We start from the raw sequence: 19420 nt of genomic DNA on the forward strand, positions 1-19420 counted from the left end.
ACATGGGGGAAAAAGAAAAAAAAAGCAGAGTGTCAGAAAAAAAAGCAATGCACAAAGTTATAGTGTTACCCTTACTCCCGGTATATGTACATTTAACATGACATCGATTACAGAACATTTTAACAACTTAAAAGTCTACAAACATGCAAAGGTTAGCAAGCAAATAATGCTCAAGCTTAGGACCAAATCTGAGTTTCTTTCAATCTGATTAGTTACATTAATTATAAGTTTATAATGAAGTAGCAACAAATATGTATTCAGTCTCAGCAGTATATGTTGTCACCTTCCAATACTTTCATCTAACCCATCAGTAAAACATATTCACTGGTTGCAACTTAAAAGTCTTATAAACAGTAAAAAGGATGAACCCTTTAAAAATCTGTATTTTACTACTCATGAATCAAAATCAAATGTCTTTATCTCCAAGCTGACATCTTTTTAAATCACAATTTTTATGGCCTACCTTTTAGCCGGATCATGCTACAAGACGGTACACCATAAAAGTTACCTGTATCTAACTACTACATACAACTGCTATTACATTACACCTGGTAACACGAAACAGGCTACGAACACAGCAAAAAAAAAAAAAAAAAAAAAAAAAACAATTGATATTCAAAATGCATCATTACCCTGACATCAAGATCCTTCTCCTGAACATTAACTGCACTGATGATTTTTGACCTTTCAACGCCCTTTCTAAAATGTCGCCTGCTATTTCTTATTTCACATTAAGGATGACTACAATGATGTGGGAGATTTGATCGGATTACAATTTTGCACAAGATACAGAAACAAAACTGAAGACAATAGATTACACTAGCACCGTTCCTAGTGGATGCAAAATGTGGACTGTGGACGCAAAATCCGTCTCTAAAATGTCACTGAAGATTGATTATTTTCAACTACAAGTATCAAATTCAATGCATGGGACATCCCAGGAAGTGTTACGTTAACAATAACAAGGAAAAAAATCTTCAGCAAGACTTCAAAAAAATAAAATACAACACATAACAATAATAAAAATAAATAAAATCTTTTGGCTCCAATAAGACATCCCTTGACATCCTCCCCCCCCCCCCATGACATCATCTCTTACAAGTCAAAGAACCAAAGAACCTTGTCATATCCAACAGTTCTATCTTCAGAGCTGTTTCGAGAGGTCCTACCACATAATGAGGCTACAGGGGACTTAACTTGATTTAACAAATTTGCTTCCTACTGTCTGGGTTGAAAACTTGGGAGTAGTACCTACTTAGGACTGACAAGAGTGCAAGTAAATTGAAGTCCCCTATCCTTAATCATTTTGTCATTAGAAGTTGAAAAACATGATAACATACTTGTCCTCAGCTTAACATTCACACAACACACTTCTGTGACACCGAAAATCTATATCTGGCCAAACATGTCTGGTTAATGGTGTCAAGTCTTTAAAAAGGTCTGCTTGAAGTCATCAGTTGTAAAGGACATATAAGTTCGCAGTGTTTTATGCACACAGAAGACATCAGGCTCAGTTTTAACTATAAACTTCCTTATTGGTTTCATCATGTTTTTTATGTAAGACGAACAAACATCCACATAAATAATAATAATAACTAGAGGATCAGAGAGGCGATACCGCCTCCTGATATTGTACCACCAGCTGGGGTAAGCGCATTTGTATGGGAAAGAAAAAGAAAGTGGGGCCCCACCTGTATGGTTGTGGGTGACAAGCTGCAGGAAATGTAGTAAACAAGGTGTTTTATTTTTTTTTTTTTTTCAGTTTTGGCATCTAATGGCTGCTTTTCCCATGAAAATGCACCGATTGACCCCGAACTTCCACACATTAAAGCAGTCTGCAATTGTAACCCCTCAGTATAATATGAGAGCTAAGGTCTGCTTAGTTTCTGAACATTGGCACAAACAAATATCTTTTTGCAGAAATTCCCTTTTTTGCGATCTAGGAGGATAATTGGTAATGGTGCCTTTTATCCCACGCCACCCTGCGGAGCCGTACGATATGGGTTGGTACTAAAACCACAAATACCCCCAGCTAACACACTGGTGGTACTAACTATGGGCATATCTTTGCCGGTTTTGAAAGTATAAGCACTGAAAAAAGTTGCAAAGTTCAGTCCATGGTGAAAAGTAGGTCAAAGGTCAATTTCAAGGTCACAGTTAAATTGCCAGTATATGACTTCCTATTCAACTTCAATAGTAACTATTGACCCAACTCTTCTAGTTTTGGAGATATAAGAGACTAAAAATTTTCAAACTTCAGTTAATGGTGAAAAGTAGGAATGTACTTTTTGATACAGCATAACTCGTGAACCGTATGGAAAACAAAAAAACGGAGACCACCCCCAGTGTTGGGCTTGACATGCTCTATCAAATGCAAAAAACAAGAGGTCTCTAGCATTAACGACTCCAGAATTAGAGAGAGTTTTATGTTTCAGCATCTAATGGCCGCTGCTCCCGTGAAAATGCATCGATTGACTCGAAACTCACAGAGATGAAAGATAACCTGAAGAGTAACAACTACCAAAAATATTAGAGGTAAGGTCTGCGTAGTTTCTGAATATCAGCACAAATAATTTTTTTTTCGTAAAAAATTCCCTTTTTTTGAAAATTTTGGCCTGTTTGACCTTGAAATAAAGGTCAAAGGTCATATCTAAGGGCATATTTGGAATCCTCATATGTGACTTTCGGTCAGACTTCTATATTAATTTTTCCCATAATTCCTTCAGTTTGGGAGATATATAGCATTGAATTTTCAAAAATTTTGACAAGGGTGCATTTCAACGAGCGTCATGCCCAGGCAATTGCACCGATCGAGACAAAAAAACCAGGGGGTTCAAGTTGAGATTATATGTGACCTAAATCCAAGAGATGGGGACACAGGCCCATGCAGTCTAGGAGGAGAAGCGGTAACGGTGACTTGTATCCCACGCCACCCTGCGGAGCCGGCGGAGCTCACGGAGCCGGCGGAGCCGGCGGAGCCGGCGGAGCCGTACGATACGGGTCGGGACTAAAACCATGAGTACCGCCAGCGTACACGCTGGTGGTACTAATAATAATGTCAGATAGGAATGGTGGAAAAACTCTACCTCATGCTCTATGGTGTTGTCAGTGTTGAAACTTGATATGACAAAACATATGACTGCAATGAAGTGTTAAAACCCACCCAATAGCCATCTTTGGCTGACTGTCAAGTTAAGTTACAAACAAAAGTTATCATATTATCGTGGTTAGGAAAAAGAAGGTGCAAATGCACTGGCTGGGTACTCTGTAGGTGATTTCAAAATTATTGCATCATGTAAAAAATTGCCACCAAACCGGTTATTTTCCATATAAAGATTACCTAGTTCTGTGATCAAACAGCAGACTGGTTTTAAAATATTACACAAAGACATACAAATTTAGCATAAATTATGTCTTCCATGCACACTTAGATGCTGTGACATAAAAGTTTCAAATTAGGACTAAATTACAAGATGGCATTCTAGATTTATGATAATTGGGAACAGAGGGCAGACATTATAGCTTGTAGACAACAACTGCATTGTCTTGAAAAAAAAAACATTAACAATATCATCACTAGTGCTGAACATGCAAGATCATGTTCACAAAGGTTTTGACCACAAAAAAGTTTTAGTTTTAACATTAGAAAATAGAAGCATTCTCCTTGCTGTGTTTTATCTGTAAATAGATTCAGGTGGGGGTTGCAATCAAGTTCAAACTAGAACTTTATTGTGTCCTCTATCTTAGCACATGCAGTGAAGAAAGGCATAGGTCTTATAAATGCATATATCTATTGTCTCTGGTGTAATTACAAAAATAACGACACCAGAAAAAATCATTATCATTCACAGATGCATAAAACAATATGTAAAAATGCAATGAGCTGGCAAAACTTGGGCTTTCACTTTACCTCAACTAATACTACCTTTTTAAGTTCACTCATGGCTTAATTAAATTAATTTAATTGACTATACCTTGCTCCAACGATGTCGCAGTATAGCCTCATAATGGAGCTGTGCTCGACCAATGGAAACACACCGCATACATATCTTTCTGGATTGTTGTTTGGGGATGTCCATTTTCAGTATCGAAAATGTCCTCTTTTCTCCCCTTTCATCTCATCCATAATTTCTCATTTTTGCTGAAATGTTTGGCTGTTTTTCCAAGTTTTACTGCCTGCCAGTTCAAGCATTTTTCAACAATCCAATTTCAAAACATTTTCCCTGTCAATCCGGATTTTTAGAAAGCAGTAAGGACAACAATGCACTTATGTCCTTGGGCAGTTGAAACTTGAAAATAGGCCTCTTGCATTAATTCAATAACCCTTCAGCACGTGCACATCTTCTAGATTTCAAACTGACTTCTGTACTATCTTTGCAGGCAGTATTTTAAATGGCCCAAAAAGTTCACCTGTTAATTTTACAAAATATTCTTATTTACATCCGAGAGATGTCTTTATGAACAAAAGGAAAGATGTTCCTTTTCGTCACCAGATGGTGCCACTGTCCACATTTTCTTTCCTCACAGCAACTAATATAAAAAGGTGATTGTTAAGTGTTGCTCATAAATCCCCTGTCATCCTTCTTCGGGTTTCACTAGAGATAATCTTCTGGTCAATATTCTTTCATTCAGTTGGTTACATCTTCCAGAAGACTACATGATGAACTTTAAGGCGTGAATGAGTGGGTGAGAGAGTTTGCCAATTAAGGAGGAATCCAAGGTGGAAAAAAGTTGAAAAAGAAGACAAGGTTGTCAATCTAGCCTGAACTTGTCTTGTTGTCTAGACTTGCTGAGACCTGGCTTTTCTGGAAATTTTCATGTCAGGTCTGAAGTCTGGTATTTTTTCTTTTTTACCTCTGCCAACAATGGAGGTTGTTTTCATAGGTGTTGGTTTGTCTGTTTGTTAGTGAATAAGATATCCAGCAAAAAATTCTTTACAAATTTCCATGAAACTTTCAGGATATCCAGGGGAAAGAAGTAACTTCAGTCTTCTACTTTAAATATTGTACTCCAAATATCCAACAAAATCCGCTAATGTTTCAAGAGAAAGTATCCAGTTTGCATTGCTAAGCCTCCTTTTAAATCCAACAACTTGAAGCATACCTCATAATACTTCATCAAAACACCACTTCTCCCAAATACAATCCAATGTTGAAGAATCCTCTTCTGACACAAATGCTGCAATTTTTTTATAATCACTCCACACAAATATTCCCTTCGACCTCAAAGTTGTTTTTACTCGATAAATGAAAACTTTGCATGCAGATAAAGTATTGCCTTTTTCTAATCATAACATGATCCGGTGCCTCGGAATTTTCTAGAAACATCAATATTCTGTTGCCTTCAGTCTTACTTTAAAATAATCCCATCTTTCAATTCATCCATTTGGTTCTCTACACCCGACTGGCTTCTAGGTGTATAACCATCACAGCATAGAGCAGCTTTGAAACCTGGTGACGTAATCTCAAACAAGAAAAAGAAAAAAAAAAAAAAAAGAGCCAAGATATACATCCCCTGCTGTTGCCATTTTCCAGTTACAGGTAAAACAAAGTATCCAACTGTTCACAAAGTGCGTCAATTGCCAATAGCAAACAAAACATCCCAATATCTGTGAAAATCGGAACAGGTGAACCCAACACTATTTCACACAAATCTAATTCCTTATTTCTCAGAGGTAAAACAGAATGTCATCCAATTCCCCCCACAGGCACAGAAACAGCCAACTATGTACAGGGCTCCAGTCGTGGGAATCTATTTCGAAATCCATACTTTATGAAAGTTGTCTCCAATTCTTCAATAAGCTTCACAAAAAAGAAATGTTCAGACAAGTCTTAAAGCTCTCAGAAGTCCAGACTATCTAAAGAGCACTGGCTCAGACTTTTCACTGGGTAAGTTACATCACTACAGATAAAAAAGCTTCCCGGCATCCCATATTACAATAATAACACTCAGGACTCGAGGGCAACTTGACCTTCTTGTCTTACAATCCTCAGATAGAATTCATTCTAGTGCTGGAACAGTCAAATTTTTTCCCTTGTCTATTTTAATTTTTTTGTTTTCAAATCTGCCTTAGTCTGCGTTCACACCAGGCCTACCTTAGACAGATAAGAGACCAAATGACATCACCAGTCTGCCAGATTACACAAGGACTGCCATCATCACACTTAAACCTTGTGAAACTATTGGTGCATCAGTTTTTACCTCAGAGAAAAAGATGATATACCAAGTCCAGCAACATTTTTATCTTCAGGGTGTATCAAAGACTATATCCTATTGCTTGACCATAGACACTGACAGAATAAAAGCCCTCATTGGCCAAAGTGTTCTCGATCACAAATACTGCGTTCATCGTCAAAGCTTAAATAAGGTCTACTGAAAATAACAGCAACCTTTACTGAAGATGCACACTTGCTATTGAACACGCAGAAGTTCACTCAAATTATCTAATTATTTTGCAATTAAAGAAACCCCTGGCTGCAGAATTAGGTGTAATAACTAAACCCAGCTGATATTCCACCTGGTGGCTCGGTATTTTGTAAGTAAATTAAAGATTCTCCAGCAGCGCTGCTACTGACATATAGAATTCTGATATCACATCTGTCTGATGAGTGAGATAATGGTGTCTCTATTATCTTGTTTTAATCCTCCATCCTCTTCTCTCCATTTTTCATTTGTGTTCTCTTTTTTTCTATACCTCCTTGACATTACTCTGTTTGTCTTCTCCTCCCCTCCCCCTTCTCTCCTCTCCCTTCCTTTCTCTCTCTCCTTTTTCCCTTCCTTCTTCCCTCCCTCTCTCTCTCTCTCTTCTCCTTTTCCCCTTCCTTCCTTCCTCCTTCTCTCTCTCTCTCTCTCTCTCTCTCTCTCATTTTCCACCCTTTAGCAGGCATGATACCAAGGTACAATCAAACTGTCCTTCACAATGAGCCTGTTCATCCCAACTGACAATTTTGCAAGAAAAAAATATTATAATGCAAATAACAGAATAATGATGTAAAAACAGTGATACTTTCTATTGCTAATAAATTGAAACTTAATGTTAGGAAACATTACAATGTTGGTTCTTTTGTGAAAAAATAAGATGCCTACATAACCCACTGTCTTTATTTTTTGTATTTTTGTCCCTCTCACCTTCTCTTACCCAAAATCTGTCAAACAGGTGTAAGAGGCATGCACTTCCTTATGTAATGTGGCAACTGTGTTAATAGAATATGTGTTATTCAGATAAATATCCTGCTGCATCTGGAAGTCTTAAAACCATCACATCAAACACAAGGCTGTTATCTCAGATGCTTGCAGGGCTCTTTTTTCTCTCTCATTTTTTTATGTGTGTGTGCTCAAGCTTTGTTTAATTTATCACTTTCCAAATATTGTGAAACTTCTGAGTCTGTACATGTATCAGGAGAATAAGCTTTTTACAAGTTTTTTTCCCTGCTATCTGTTATTACATCTCACTTGTTTTACAACTCAGATTTTGCGAGAAAAAAAGGTAATTTGTTCTCTTTTTGCTGTGTAATCTGACAGTAATTTCCTCCATCTAATTGTTTAGATAGAACACAAATCTTTTTTTTTTGCCATTTTATACAAACATGTGTACACCCACACACAAACAAGATAAAACTGCAGAAGAAAACACTTTTAATGACAAAATTAAATGAACTTAAAAATTCATCTCTACTGAGTGTCTATTTTTCACTAATCAAAAATAAATCACAGCATGAAAAGCCACCTTCAAAGCTCAAATAATACTCCATTGCTCCTAGAGTGCAAAAATTCACATGAGAAACTTTGAAACTGGTCAGTAAAGTCAACACTGCAATCTGTGCACTCTCTCTGTGAGGTCCATCACACTTTCAGAGACACCCTGATAAAAACAACTGATGGTAACGCCTTGCGAGATAGAAGTTGTCAAATTTCAGCGATTACAAATGCTGACACATGGTGACACCTCCGAAAGAATGCCAGATTTGAGCTGAACTCTGCTTTTGTTTTGAAAAACAAACAAACAAACAAACAAATCTAGAAACAGTGGTGTATACAAGTGTGACATGCCTACATATAAATAAACACCATATTATCAGACATACAGTGGTATAGATATAAGAACACAAATATTGTAACTATTGGGTAGAAGCATTTCTTACTTTTTTTTGTATATTAATGCAAACTGTTTTTACTTAACATGCAAAACACTAATGAGTCAAAGAAACTATAAGGCTACAATTAAGACAGACTTTCAATTTGACTGTTTTTGTGAGATAAAGTTCCAATATTAGACTTCATGTAACATGTATTAGTTGAGTCCAAGTAGACAACTTAAGTCCCTAAGTGTAGTCCCTTTGTAGTCACACTGACTATACCTATATATTCCAATGACAATACATTAGCAATGAAGACACACAGGTACAGCAGCAGCTCCCAAATGTCAAACAACTCATTTATCTCAATATCAAAATTAAACAAGACTTATCATTATAATTGCACAAAGAAACATTTTTATCATTCATTAACAAATATTTGGAACCATTTTTTAGATATCCTGATAATCAAGAACAGAAGATTTTTTTTTTTGTACTTTCTACATCATAACCATACGGAGCATTACACAAGCATATGTTTTATTTCCCTTGTGGATTACAGAGCTTTGAACTCATCGATATTCCATTTTGCCTTTTTGATGGTACATGTTGGTACAATGTTACATGAATTTAATTAGAAATCACTGGTATTTTTTCTTCTTACTTGTTTGATAGGCTAATTGCTGATATTATTTAGTGAAGAATGACCGTCATTCATATCACATTTATTAATTAATAATGCCTAACACATACAGAATTTTTTTTCCTTTTATTCTCAACAGAAAATCAAGTAAATCAGTTAAAAATGTACATTTCTTTTAAGGAAATAAATTTTAATTATTTTTTCTACTAAACAAATTACACAAATGGAAATAACCTGAAAGAAAAAAATGTTATCAACCAGAAATCATGTAAATAAATCATTATTTCAATGGTATCGGAATGGTGTGCAAAGTAAACACCCGGCAGCGTCCATTCCCTTGACTGCCCTGACCCCTGGTGTCAACTAGGTTCTAATAACAAGATTAACCAATGATTATGGATTAACCCCCGGTATTACCACCTTATCGAAGGGATTAATTAAGTCACACACCTTTGGTGTGGCTTTGAGGCCTGGCACCATGTTTTGACTAGTAACCAGTCCAAACAAATTTCATTGATTTCTGGAAACTGGATTAAAGAAAAAAAAATGTTAGTGGCACTTAATGCAAATATCTTTTTTTTTTTTTTTTATTATCATGTGATATTTTATGTCTTGTTTCCTCAGGGGAACCCTTTTATGATCTAAACTCAGTGATCCGAATATTCTTTCTTCATTTGCTTTGAAGTTAATTTGATGATCTGTTAATGCTAACTATTCTATCTGATAATTTGTTCATTTCTTTAACTTTTTTTTCCGTATCTCTTCATTTTTTGCCTGCTTCATAATATCTCATATCTTTCTGCTGGAATTCCTCCCATAAGCTATCCTGATCCCTCTTTCCTGTGGCTGATCCTTCATTCATGCTTTTTATCTCTAATAGGGTAACATTTGATCACATCTCTCTCTCTCTCTCTCATAACAGCCATCTTATATTTCTTTTTTCCTCACAATACAACCTTATTAATAAGATTATAAACATATCATGGATAGAGGCACAATTTCTTTTCGCCACTTTTCCCATCCTGCTTCAACCCCACCCCCATTCACCTAGAGCCTTATGTCAACTCCATTTCTTTCAGTGCATCTGCAATCCTGCATGCTGATGACCAAAATTCCAATCCAGATACGAATTGATAACTTTAGATTACTCAGTATATCACTACGGTCAGTTGTAATAATCCTATTTGTACGCTGTCATGGAATCTTGCACCGTGTTGTTTGCCAAAGGATCAACATAGCTGTGAGAAATGCTGCTGGTGTATAGAACTGGACACTATCGTGGCAGTATTGTGGGCTTTGGACAAGTAATACTGCATGTCGTGAAAACCATCTCCAACATAAACACACACACACACACATACAGAGAGAGAGAGAGAGAGAGAGAGAGAGAGAGAGAGAGAGAGAGAGGGGGATGTGCAGTCCTTATTCCCTTATTGAAATTTCTCAGAATATAAACAGAAAATCTAAATAAATAAATAAATAAATAAATAAATAAATAAATAAATAAATAAATAAATAAATAAATAAATAAATAAAAACTGGAAAGAGTTCAATGGAATCAGGTTGAGCAGGAATTGGCTCCATAGTTCATAATCAGTTCTAAAGTCTGAACATAAACACATAAACATAACACATTCATGTCCAATCCTGGTCAGTTTTTCTCCCATGTGAACACGGCAACATCTTAAAGCGAACATGACACAGTTTAGCCCATTTCCAGTCAACTTCCGTCCTGTGTGACCATGCCCCAATATTTTACGTGACCAGGGCTGGCTATCTATTCCAAGGGTGATATATCACAGGCAGAGGCCACTATTACACTTATCTTCTGATTTATTCCCATAACTCCTCCTTAAACTAACATTGATGGGGCACACTTTTGATAAAACGGATACATTGGTAGTGTTATTATACTCATCAAAGTTCTTAATTCCACTCCCCCCCACTTATAATTAGCTTGCCCCCTGTCATATTACGTAAATTGATATATTTTTCATTTTATCACAATCATTAGGAAAGGTTAATGAGTTATGCCTCAATGTTATGAAAATGTCATCTTGATGACAGAAAAATTGAGGCACCTTATCAAAGTTGAGCCAATATTAGCGAACTTTCAGAGATAATTTGGTGTATATATGCAAACATGGTGTGGTCGTAGTTATTATCATGACAAAATAATATCTTTTCCTGTGTTCTGATATGTTATCATATAGATGAAAAAATTGATGAATTTTCAGTTAACAATGTGTGAAATTCTTTCTTCTTGTTACTGAGATGGTTGTATATTTGATACAAATGACAAATCATATGATATCAGATAACAGTTATAAGTTATTAAAATTTTCATCATCAAGCTAAAGATGGTTCTCTAAATGATAAAACTGATCATTAATTTTGCTAGCATTATCATCAGTCATTTACATTTATAGGGAGAGACAGCAAATTGCTTTTGGCTCGTTGCAATCTTTTTATAGATTAAAATACAATGAAAAGTTTCAGACATACAATCACTCCACTCATTTTTTACATACATGCCACACCCAGGGTTCCAATAACATACAGTTCTGTCCAGTAAAGCCATAACATTACAATTTTTTATTCTTTTTTAAGTGATTTCTTGATTTTCTAAAATTATTTTAATTTTTGATCAATATGTATGAAATGCATGGAATAAACCATAAATCATATTTAAAGCTAGGAGTTGGAAAGTGAGGGATGGAAATAAAAACATCCAACAGACACCAAGAGGGTAAACATAGAGGGAGTAATAAACATTTTCAATTCACCATGCAGACATTCTTAAAATGTCCAAGAATTATCAGTTGTTTTAGAAATCATGATAATGAATTCTAAATGTTTTTGCTGATCACTTAATATACTGAATAACAAAGAACGGTTTTCCTGAAAGAAAAAAGGTATACAATTTCTCTTTTCGTTAAAAAAAATGCATAAGACACAAGGCTCACACAAACATACCTAACATGTTCCCTGTGACTTGGGCAAATACTTAAGCTCGTAATTCAGAATTTAAAACTTTTTTTACAAACATGTGACAGATCGAACTTGATTGGGCAATTTTGGAACTCTGGTTTAAAAAGAAAAGAGAGCTGGTGTGAGCCCTGTTGCGTGAAAAAGAAAAAAAATTCATTGATAAACATGCAGACACTTACCTGAGTAAACACCTCATCCTCATCCTCAGTCTGGAACATGGCCGTTGTCATCTGCTCTCGAGAAAGCCTCCTACTGACTTCATTCAAAGTGTCCACACTGCTGGACTTTTCACTACCCTTCCCTTTCATCTCCTCCCATTGTTTCAAAATGACGCTCTCTTCGATGCACGGAAGGGAGGCCGACCTATAACTCCTTGGAAAAGTGGATCGGCCAATCAGGGAGTAGCGTGGTGAGCTGAGACCCGATTTCAAAGAAGGCGAAGTTGGCTGAGTCTGCGAACTTGCAGACGTGTCTTGGTTAACTGGGGAAGCAGTATGTGGCAAAGCAGTGTCATTACTGGAAGCATTAGCATAGATGGCAGCATTGGTATAACTGCCATCAACTTCTGAGGACAATTTCTTACAAAATTGCTGCAGATCATCACTGAGGGTCTCTGGGGGTGCACTATTTCTTCTCAAACCTGAGAAATGTCTCAAATCTCGGTACTGCTTGGGAGCAACATCGAGTTCACTGTCTGTGCCCCTACGACCTTGACCCTCATAGTCCTCGCTGGACACACTATTTAAGCTTAGCTGGCTAGAACTACAGGAGCCGCTCATATACTTGAGCTTTGTTGACCGACACTGGTCAGTTGAACTACGGCCACTACTGGCCTCGCTTGTGGATGAGGATGACCTTGCAGAAGAGCTGGTCGATACTACATCTGATCTACCACACAAAGAGCTGTCCATATTATTGGACATTGTTGAAGTGGAAGTGACTGTACTCAGATTACCATCACATGTGTCCGCTGAAGTGGTGGTCACTACAGATCCTTGACCACTCCTCTTCACCTCCTGGTGGCCATCTTTGCTTGGACTTGTAGTGTCTCGCCTGAGAGATGCAAACCCAACATTTCTACGCATGGAGCCACGCAGTCCTGAAGTGGTCGCAAAGCGAGGAAGTTTCGACTCATGCTCTGCTGCCGATGACAGGCTCGGTGAGCTGACAGATTTGGCTGGGGATTGGCCGACTTCAGAGTTTGATGAGCGCTGCAAATTCTCGTGGTTCTCCTCCCGTAGTAGCGCCACTGTTGGGTTTTGGACTTGTTTGACTTTGACTCCTGAAATACACAGTATAAACTATAAATACACTGTGAATATCTGTGTGCTTCTATTTCCACTATGTACCTAAGCAATCAAAACCCACTGCCCATTCACTCACTGAGATGGAGCCTCGACAAAATTCCTCAAGAGTGGAAATCAACCAATCAAATCCTAGAGCAGTATCAAGTACTGATACTGTTATTCCGGCATTATGGCATTCACACTTTCAAAGCGCCCGTCCCAAAGTGTTGACTCGGCTATTAGGGGAGCTGACAGTCTCTAGACTAATCACCTTATCACGGACTTGGGCCTTTATCTGAGCCTTATCTGGGACACGTTTGTTAAGGAATCAATCACAGAATAAAGAGCTATACTCACTTTGATCTGCTTGGTTCGAAGCATTGGACGTTGTTGTGCTGATATTTTGATTGGGCGACATTCCACCCCTCCTTAATCGATCATTCTCTTCTTGGTGTACGTTACCCACTGGCTCTGCTGAAAGCTGTTGATCTTTGGCGGTCATTGCTGCTGCTGTTGCCGTCGTTGCGGTATTGTTGCCTGAGAGAAAAAATGTTACAGAATTATGTCCATGTTTCAGTACCAGAGGCATGCATTCAAAGAATCCAACCCCCCTTCACACACAGTGCTCTCTTTGGCTTCACAAAGTTACTTCTTCCTGTGGCAATTATGTACTCTGTAAAGATCTAAAAACCTTAATCCGAACACTCGTTGATTTCCACGTAACAAGTGCCCAGGTTTGATGAGGAGTTAATCCTCACTTTTAAAATCTTAAAATGCACTCAAATACAAAACCCCACAAATCCAAGGTGCTCTTGTTATTAGGAACCCATGTCCTTTTCAACTTACCCAAAATCTAATCCTTTATATCTTAATTGAAAAAACACCCAACATTTATTTAATCTCGCAAATTTGAAGATAGCCGAACTGGGAACTTAGTTATGAAGTACGTAAGTGTGTCCTTTTGATATCACTAAATACTAATCTTCAATTTTCAAAGAGGAAAAGGGTCTCTCAGTGTTAAACCGCAAAGATTTAAGAGTTTTTGAACATGAATTTTTTGTTATTCTCCAATCCAACTTAATCCCCCTGACGTCCTAATTGCAAAAACCAACTCAATATCAAAACCCACAAATCTGCCTAAGGTCCATTGAATGTTGTATCTCTATGTTATTCTATATCTCAATTAGGCGCCTTAAAGTGACCAGATTAAACACTATGAATTTATCCGGGGGTTTGCTAGCTGCTATCTGAAGTTTTTGTCCATTTTTCATGATTAAGCTCTCAAGCTACCTAGCGCAGAACAAGCCCTTGACACATTTATTGCGAGGGTGTTTAAGTAGTATTAAGAGAAGGGACTACTATACAAGGCTACTCTTTTGCTTTGAGGATTAAAAGACTTAAACATACATGTGACTTTTACAAGTAATTTATAACAGAAATGTTGCCCTAGCAGAAAAATAAAATTTTCGGAATTTCTAAAAAGTGTTTCTTTTCTTCTTATATGCATTAAAAACTTGTAGAATCAGAATTTCAAAGGGATATTATTATAACTGGGACTGGTTTTTCTATAGGGCCTAAGAGTGGGTTTAATTGGCTAAGCTTTCTTGTCCTTTCATTTATAAAGAATAAACTAAAATTTTAACCAAAATTATGCAGAGATTGTACTCTTTTCAATTACAATTATAAAATGGCTTTAATCTGTTTAACTTAAATAAAGGATCCAGAAATCTGTTGAGGATGACTCTTCTTAACTTTTGAAGTATGTCCTACATTAAATCATCTTCAAATAAAGTATACAACTGTACATGTGGTAGAAGTTAGTTACTGTTTCTAGGGTGGCTGATAGTTTTTTTAAAAATATCTCTGTGACACTTTTCTGAGATGAGCTTAAAAAGAAATACCATTGGTCAATAAATTCTTTGTCATTTACTTGCAGAAACTTGATAATTTCAATCTTTTTGTTTGTTTGTTTGCTTGTTTGTTTGTTTGTTTGTGTGCTAACAAGTGTGTGAAAGTGGCATACAAAAAAAAAAAACTAAAATGGAAAAAAAATCAAAGTACTTTCTATTCTGCTTGTAAAGACATAGACGGGTTCTCTGTGGTTCTTTTCTACATGATCTAAACTGCTTTTTTACAATGAACTCATTCCCTGACTATCTAATGCTTGTCAAATAAGACCTACCCCCTGGCAAGTTTTTTCTTCCATCATATCTTCTGACAAAATAATATACCCTATCGGGACATAACGTTAACAAATGAAATTTTCCAGTTACCCGCTACAAAAAGTAAACACTGATCACGTGCCAGCGATTAATGATCTCCCAGTTTGTGTCCTCTGTCAATTTGGTCGCGTGATTAAATGTAATGGCATACCAGAGCATTCCGTCTTTTGTCCCATCTTTTGTCCCGGAGTCATGACGACATTTATAAATGGAAAACCAAATTTGGTAATTGAATTTGCAATACTTAAACATCATGAAAATTCAATTGCCAACCGAAATCCTGGCATGTTACACAACAAAAAAATGGAATTTTAGTATTCCAAAGTGGCATTCCAAAGCTTTGCTTGGTCACCAAAGTTTCATAGCATAAATTCAAAATTTTCAGATGACTTCATCTTTCTGAGAAGTTATTACCTTCAAAGTATAATATTTTCATTTTTAAAAGAATTTGAGTAAATTTACAGTCCAAGATGTCAAACTGCATAAAGATCGATTTCAAATCAATTATCAATCTACTTTTTCTGTAGATTATAGCAATGACATTTTCTTTTCTCCACATATGTTCCTATTTCTTATGCCCAAAAGACCCAGTCTTACACATCAGTCTTCTGGACACAAAATTTAATGAAAATGTGTAGAGTATAATGTCTAAATTAAGAAAATCATCAGTATGAAAACTAAATCATGGCATTAACAGGAGAAAACATTGTGAGTGCAAATTGTAAACAACCAATCAAACTCCCTAAGCTTCAACAGGTCTGATATTCCAATATCAAAACACGGATTTCCAAGTTTGAGATACAAAACATCTTTTGGGGTATCATAAACTAATTTCAAAAACTTGTGGGATTTCGAAATTCATATATTCATTCCACATAAGTCAACTCAGTGTGATAACATGAGAAGTGCAAAAATTACCTATAAATTTATATGTGAAGTATTATACTATTATAGGTATAAATATAGACTTATCTTCCTCTAAAAATGAATGAAATTCTCAGGCTTAAAGTTATGACCAACTTTCAATCAGATTTCTTTGATATATCTGGTTTCTCTTCACCCTTACCTAGCTCCCCCTTGTGATTGCTCTGCACCTCTGCTGAGGTGGCAACACCACCTCCCGCGTCAACTTTCCCGTTTGGCAGCTTAGTTGAACCAAGTTTTGGAATTCCATCTGTGGAGAGAAAAAAAATTATAATATTTTGTGACATTTTTTTCGTTGTTAAAACATAATGGAAAATAAAGTTTAGAATTTCATATCAATAATAAAGTTCTTTCCCTTTCAAGTACCCCTGGATGTACTATCTGTTTAACCCAAGGCGTACTACATGCAATAAGGTGTAAACTAGGTTAATGGATGGTACTTAACTAAATCCCAATATTGACAATCTATAAACATTTCAATCTCATAACATAAAGAAATTCCAATTTCACAGAAGCTAGGGCATATATGATCAAGTTCAGACAAGATTATACGTAGAACTGTTCCACATCTAAATTACATTGGAAAAATCAGTTCAAAGAGAATTGAATTATGTGGGAACCAAAGGACCACTGTGAGAGACAGGAATCGTAGACATTCCACCGTGCTTCAGACATTTAAATCACTGGCAATTTGGTGGCATTTTTAAGACCCAAAACGGTTCCCCTCTAAGTCTTGTCTGAACATGCCTCAAGATCCTTAATACTCTGTTAAATTTTAATTTTTAATGTTATGAGATTCAAGTTAAGGACATCCATAAACAAAAAGTACAAAGCAAGCACCTGGTCATGAAATCAACACAGGGGAGTTTATAATAATTTAATTGGGTACTCAATTTACAGAAGAAATACAGAATATTAAATATAAATAACAAACTCAGCTTCAGCATTTCAAGTAGAAGGATACACAACATGAGTACAAGGCTTTGAGATAAAATTAAATAGTTCAAGGTTATAACCCTCCTCCAAATTTCAAATTCAGAGTTTCCTCTCTCTCTCTCTCTCAACATCTGTCTCCCTCTCCCTTAGCTTCTTAATCAACATCATCTTTCTCTCTCTCTCTCTCTCTCTCTCTCTCTCCACACACACGTGAACTGATAAAGATATCAATTACATAATTAATCAAATGATAGGACTCAGACCAATCTATAACACACATGTGCTTGATGAGATGGCTACATGTATTGACTGTAGCTATGGACAAATACCAGTAGCTCTTGGATCCTGCTCCCAGTCCTTTTCACAACCCCAGACTAGAAGTCTATCTCCATTCCCAATACTAAAGCAGGGGAGACACTATTCTGAACGAACTTTAGGGTCTGTTCAGGACTAACTGATCTGCAGATCATATATGGCTGACCCACTTGACAGTTTTCCACATAATCCCCTTATGGATTCCCAGTGGGGACTACATGGCAAAATTTTATTGGGTTTAAAGTTGGTCATCAATTTTAGACCAAAATTTTAGTCTCCTCTGAAAATTCAGATATAATCCACTTCAATTAAAGTATGCTACCCATTTTACAAAATGAGAATAGCAAAAGCTTGGACTTAGTCCAAACCACAGAAGCCAAACATTTTTTTTTAAATTTCAGAACAAAACAAATTTCATTGCCATGTGTTTTCTGAAACATTTAAGGGATGATAACTCTTCATTTTGTCAGGATAAGTGCCATAAAAAGGATTTTCCCAAGGTAAGCAACATCTTTCCCATACTTTACAATAAATGAATCCGTTCAGCAATACTTAGCTAGTCAATTGATTTTTGTAATAAAGGCTTCGTTCACATGAAAAATCTATTTTCTAAAAATCTATTTTCTATTCCCAGTATCTTGTGATCACGGTCTGTTCCCTGAATACCCCGTGGCGTAATTACTGGCAGCGCGAGCCAGTTACTTCCAAAGCTGTAATTAATTCTCGGCTGCGCTCAGAGTGACCACAAGATACCGCGAATAGAAAATAGATTTTTAGAAAATAGATTTTTCATGTGAACGGAGTCAAACTCTTATTATGGAAATTGCCATCTATGAAGGTCCTCCTGGTCCAGTGGAAGTGGAAAGCACAGGTTTCAGAATTATTGCAATAACCGCCATTTTGGTAGTAAAATGGAATTTATCATATTTCTATGTGTTGTTTACAATGTATTTATTGGGTAATTTTGAATCTCACATGATGGGTTGTTATCCCTTTAACCACTCAGATTCCAGACAAACTAAGGGCCGTGTAAAAAAAAGTGATGAGCTTATCTGTATGTTTGAAGTGGCATTATCTTAAGCCTGGGAAATGGTATATATATCCATAATACATTCCAATACACTCACACAACACTGAACCCTGCGGTTAGAGAAGATGGAGGAATTTGCTAATTGAGCTATAATTTTATGATCAATCAATATCAATGATGCCAGGTTCCATTAGATAATTTAATTCAGCAAGATGGAGTGACTTTAAGTCATGTATTTATAGGATTTGTTTGACGTCTACTTCACTGCAAAAAAAAAAAAAAAAAAAAAAAAAAGCTGCCTTATTATCTTATCATTTTATGCTTAATTAAAAGATATCAAAAGCAGTGTAACTCTAAACAGCATTGTCACGATTCTGTGGTTTAGAATATTTTTTCAGAATAAGAAAAAAAAAATGACTGATACGTCTTTTAATTAAATTCAAAATCAAGGCTTAATATTATACATTAAGTTATACGTGATCATTTATCTGTTGTTTAGTGTCATGTGCTCAGACAGTAAGGTAATTACCAATATATTTCAGACACCACAAATTCCAATAATTTCCATTTTTAAAAAGACTTCTCTCAGCTGCCCCGTAAAATGTCTTTTTGGAGAGGCAGTCAATTTTATTTATTTTAACTTTAATTTTCAAATCTTTGTTTTCAGATACAAATATATCTTCTTGGGAAAAATGATAAATTGATGTAGTTTGAATTTTGTGAATTATTACCATAAACTGATCAATGCATAAACCCTGTCAGTATAAGCCCCCCTTGGATTTGACACAGACAAATGGGTCCTGTTATTAGCTTATAATTCAATTTTTCATCATAATATTACAAGACAAGTTAATCTCAAAACTCAATTAATTACCTATATGGTGTATTATGATCTTAAGTTTTTCTTTTTTTATAAGCCCATTGACTTATGCATCAATGCCAAGGTATCTGGAACTTGTTGTCCCTACTGCAAAAGATGTATATCCATTTCTTTTTGT

General features: G+C 36.1%; 1 protein-coding gene across 2 annotated transcripts in view; it reads right to left on the minus strand.

The window, feature by feature from the left end:
- Positions 1 to 19420, minus strand: part of LOC106178424 (uncharacterized) — an 85283-nt gene that overhangs the window by 45379 nt on the left and 20484 nt on the right. For both annotated transcript variants that reach the window (XM_086997574.1, XM_086997573.1), the window contains exons 6-8: positions 16284 to 16391; positions 13353 to 13532; positions 11889 to 12991 (exon numbers count right to left, since the gene is read on the minus strand). In XM_086997574.1, the coding sequence (XP_086853700.1) occupies positions 11889 to 12991; positions 13353 to 13532; positions 16284 to 16391 (1391 nt within the window). The remainder of the gene's footprint in view (positions 1 to 11888; positions 12992 to 13352; positions 13533 to 16283; positions 16392 to 19420) is intronic.

This window comes from Lingula anatina, chromosome 10 (assembly GCF_051362555.1).
Source record: "Lingula anatina isolate TDL-2025a chromosome 10, LinAna3.0, whole genome shotgun sequence".
Taxonomy (NCBI): Eukaryota; Metazoa; Brachiopoda; class Lingulata; order Lingulida; family Lingulidae; genus Lingula; species Lingula anatina.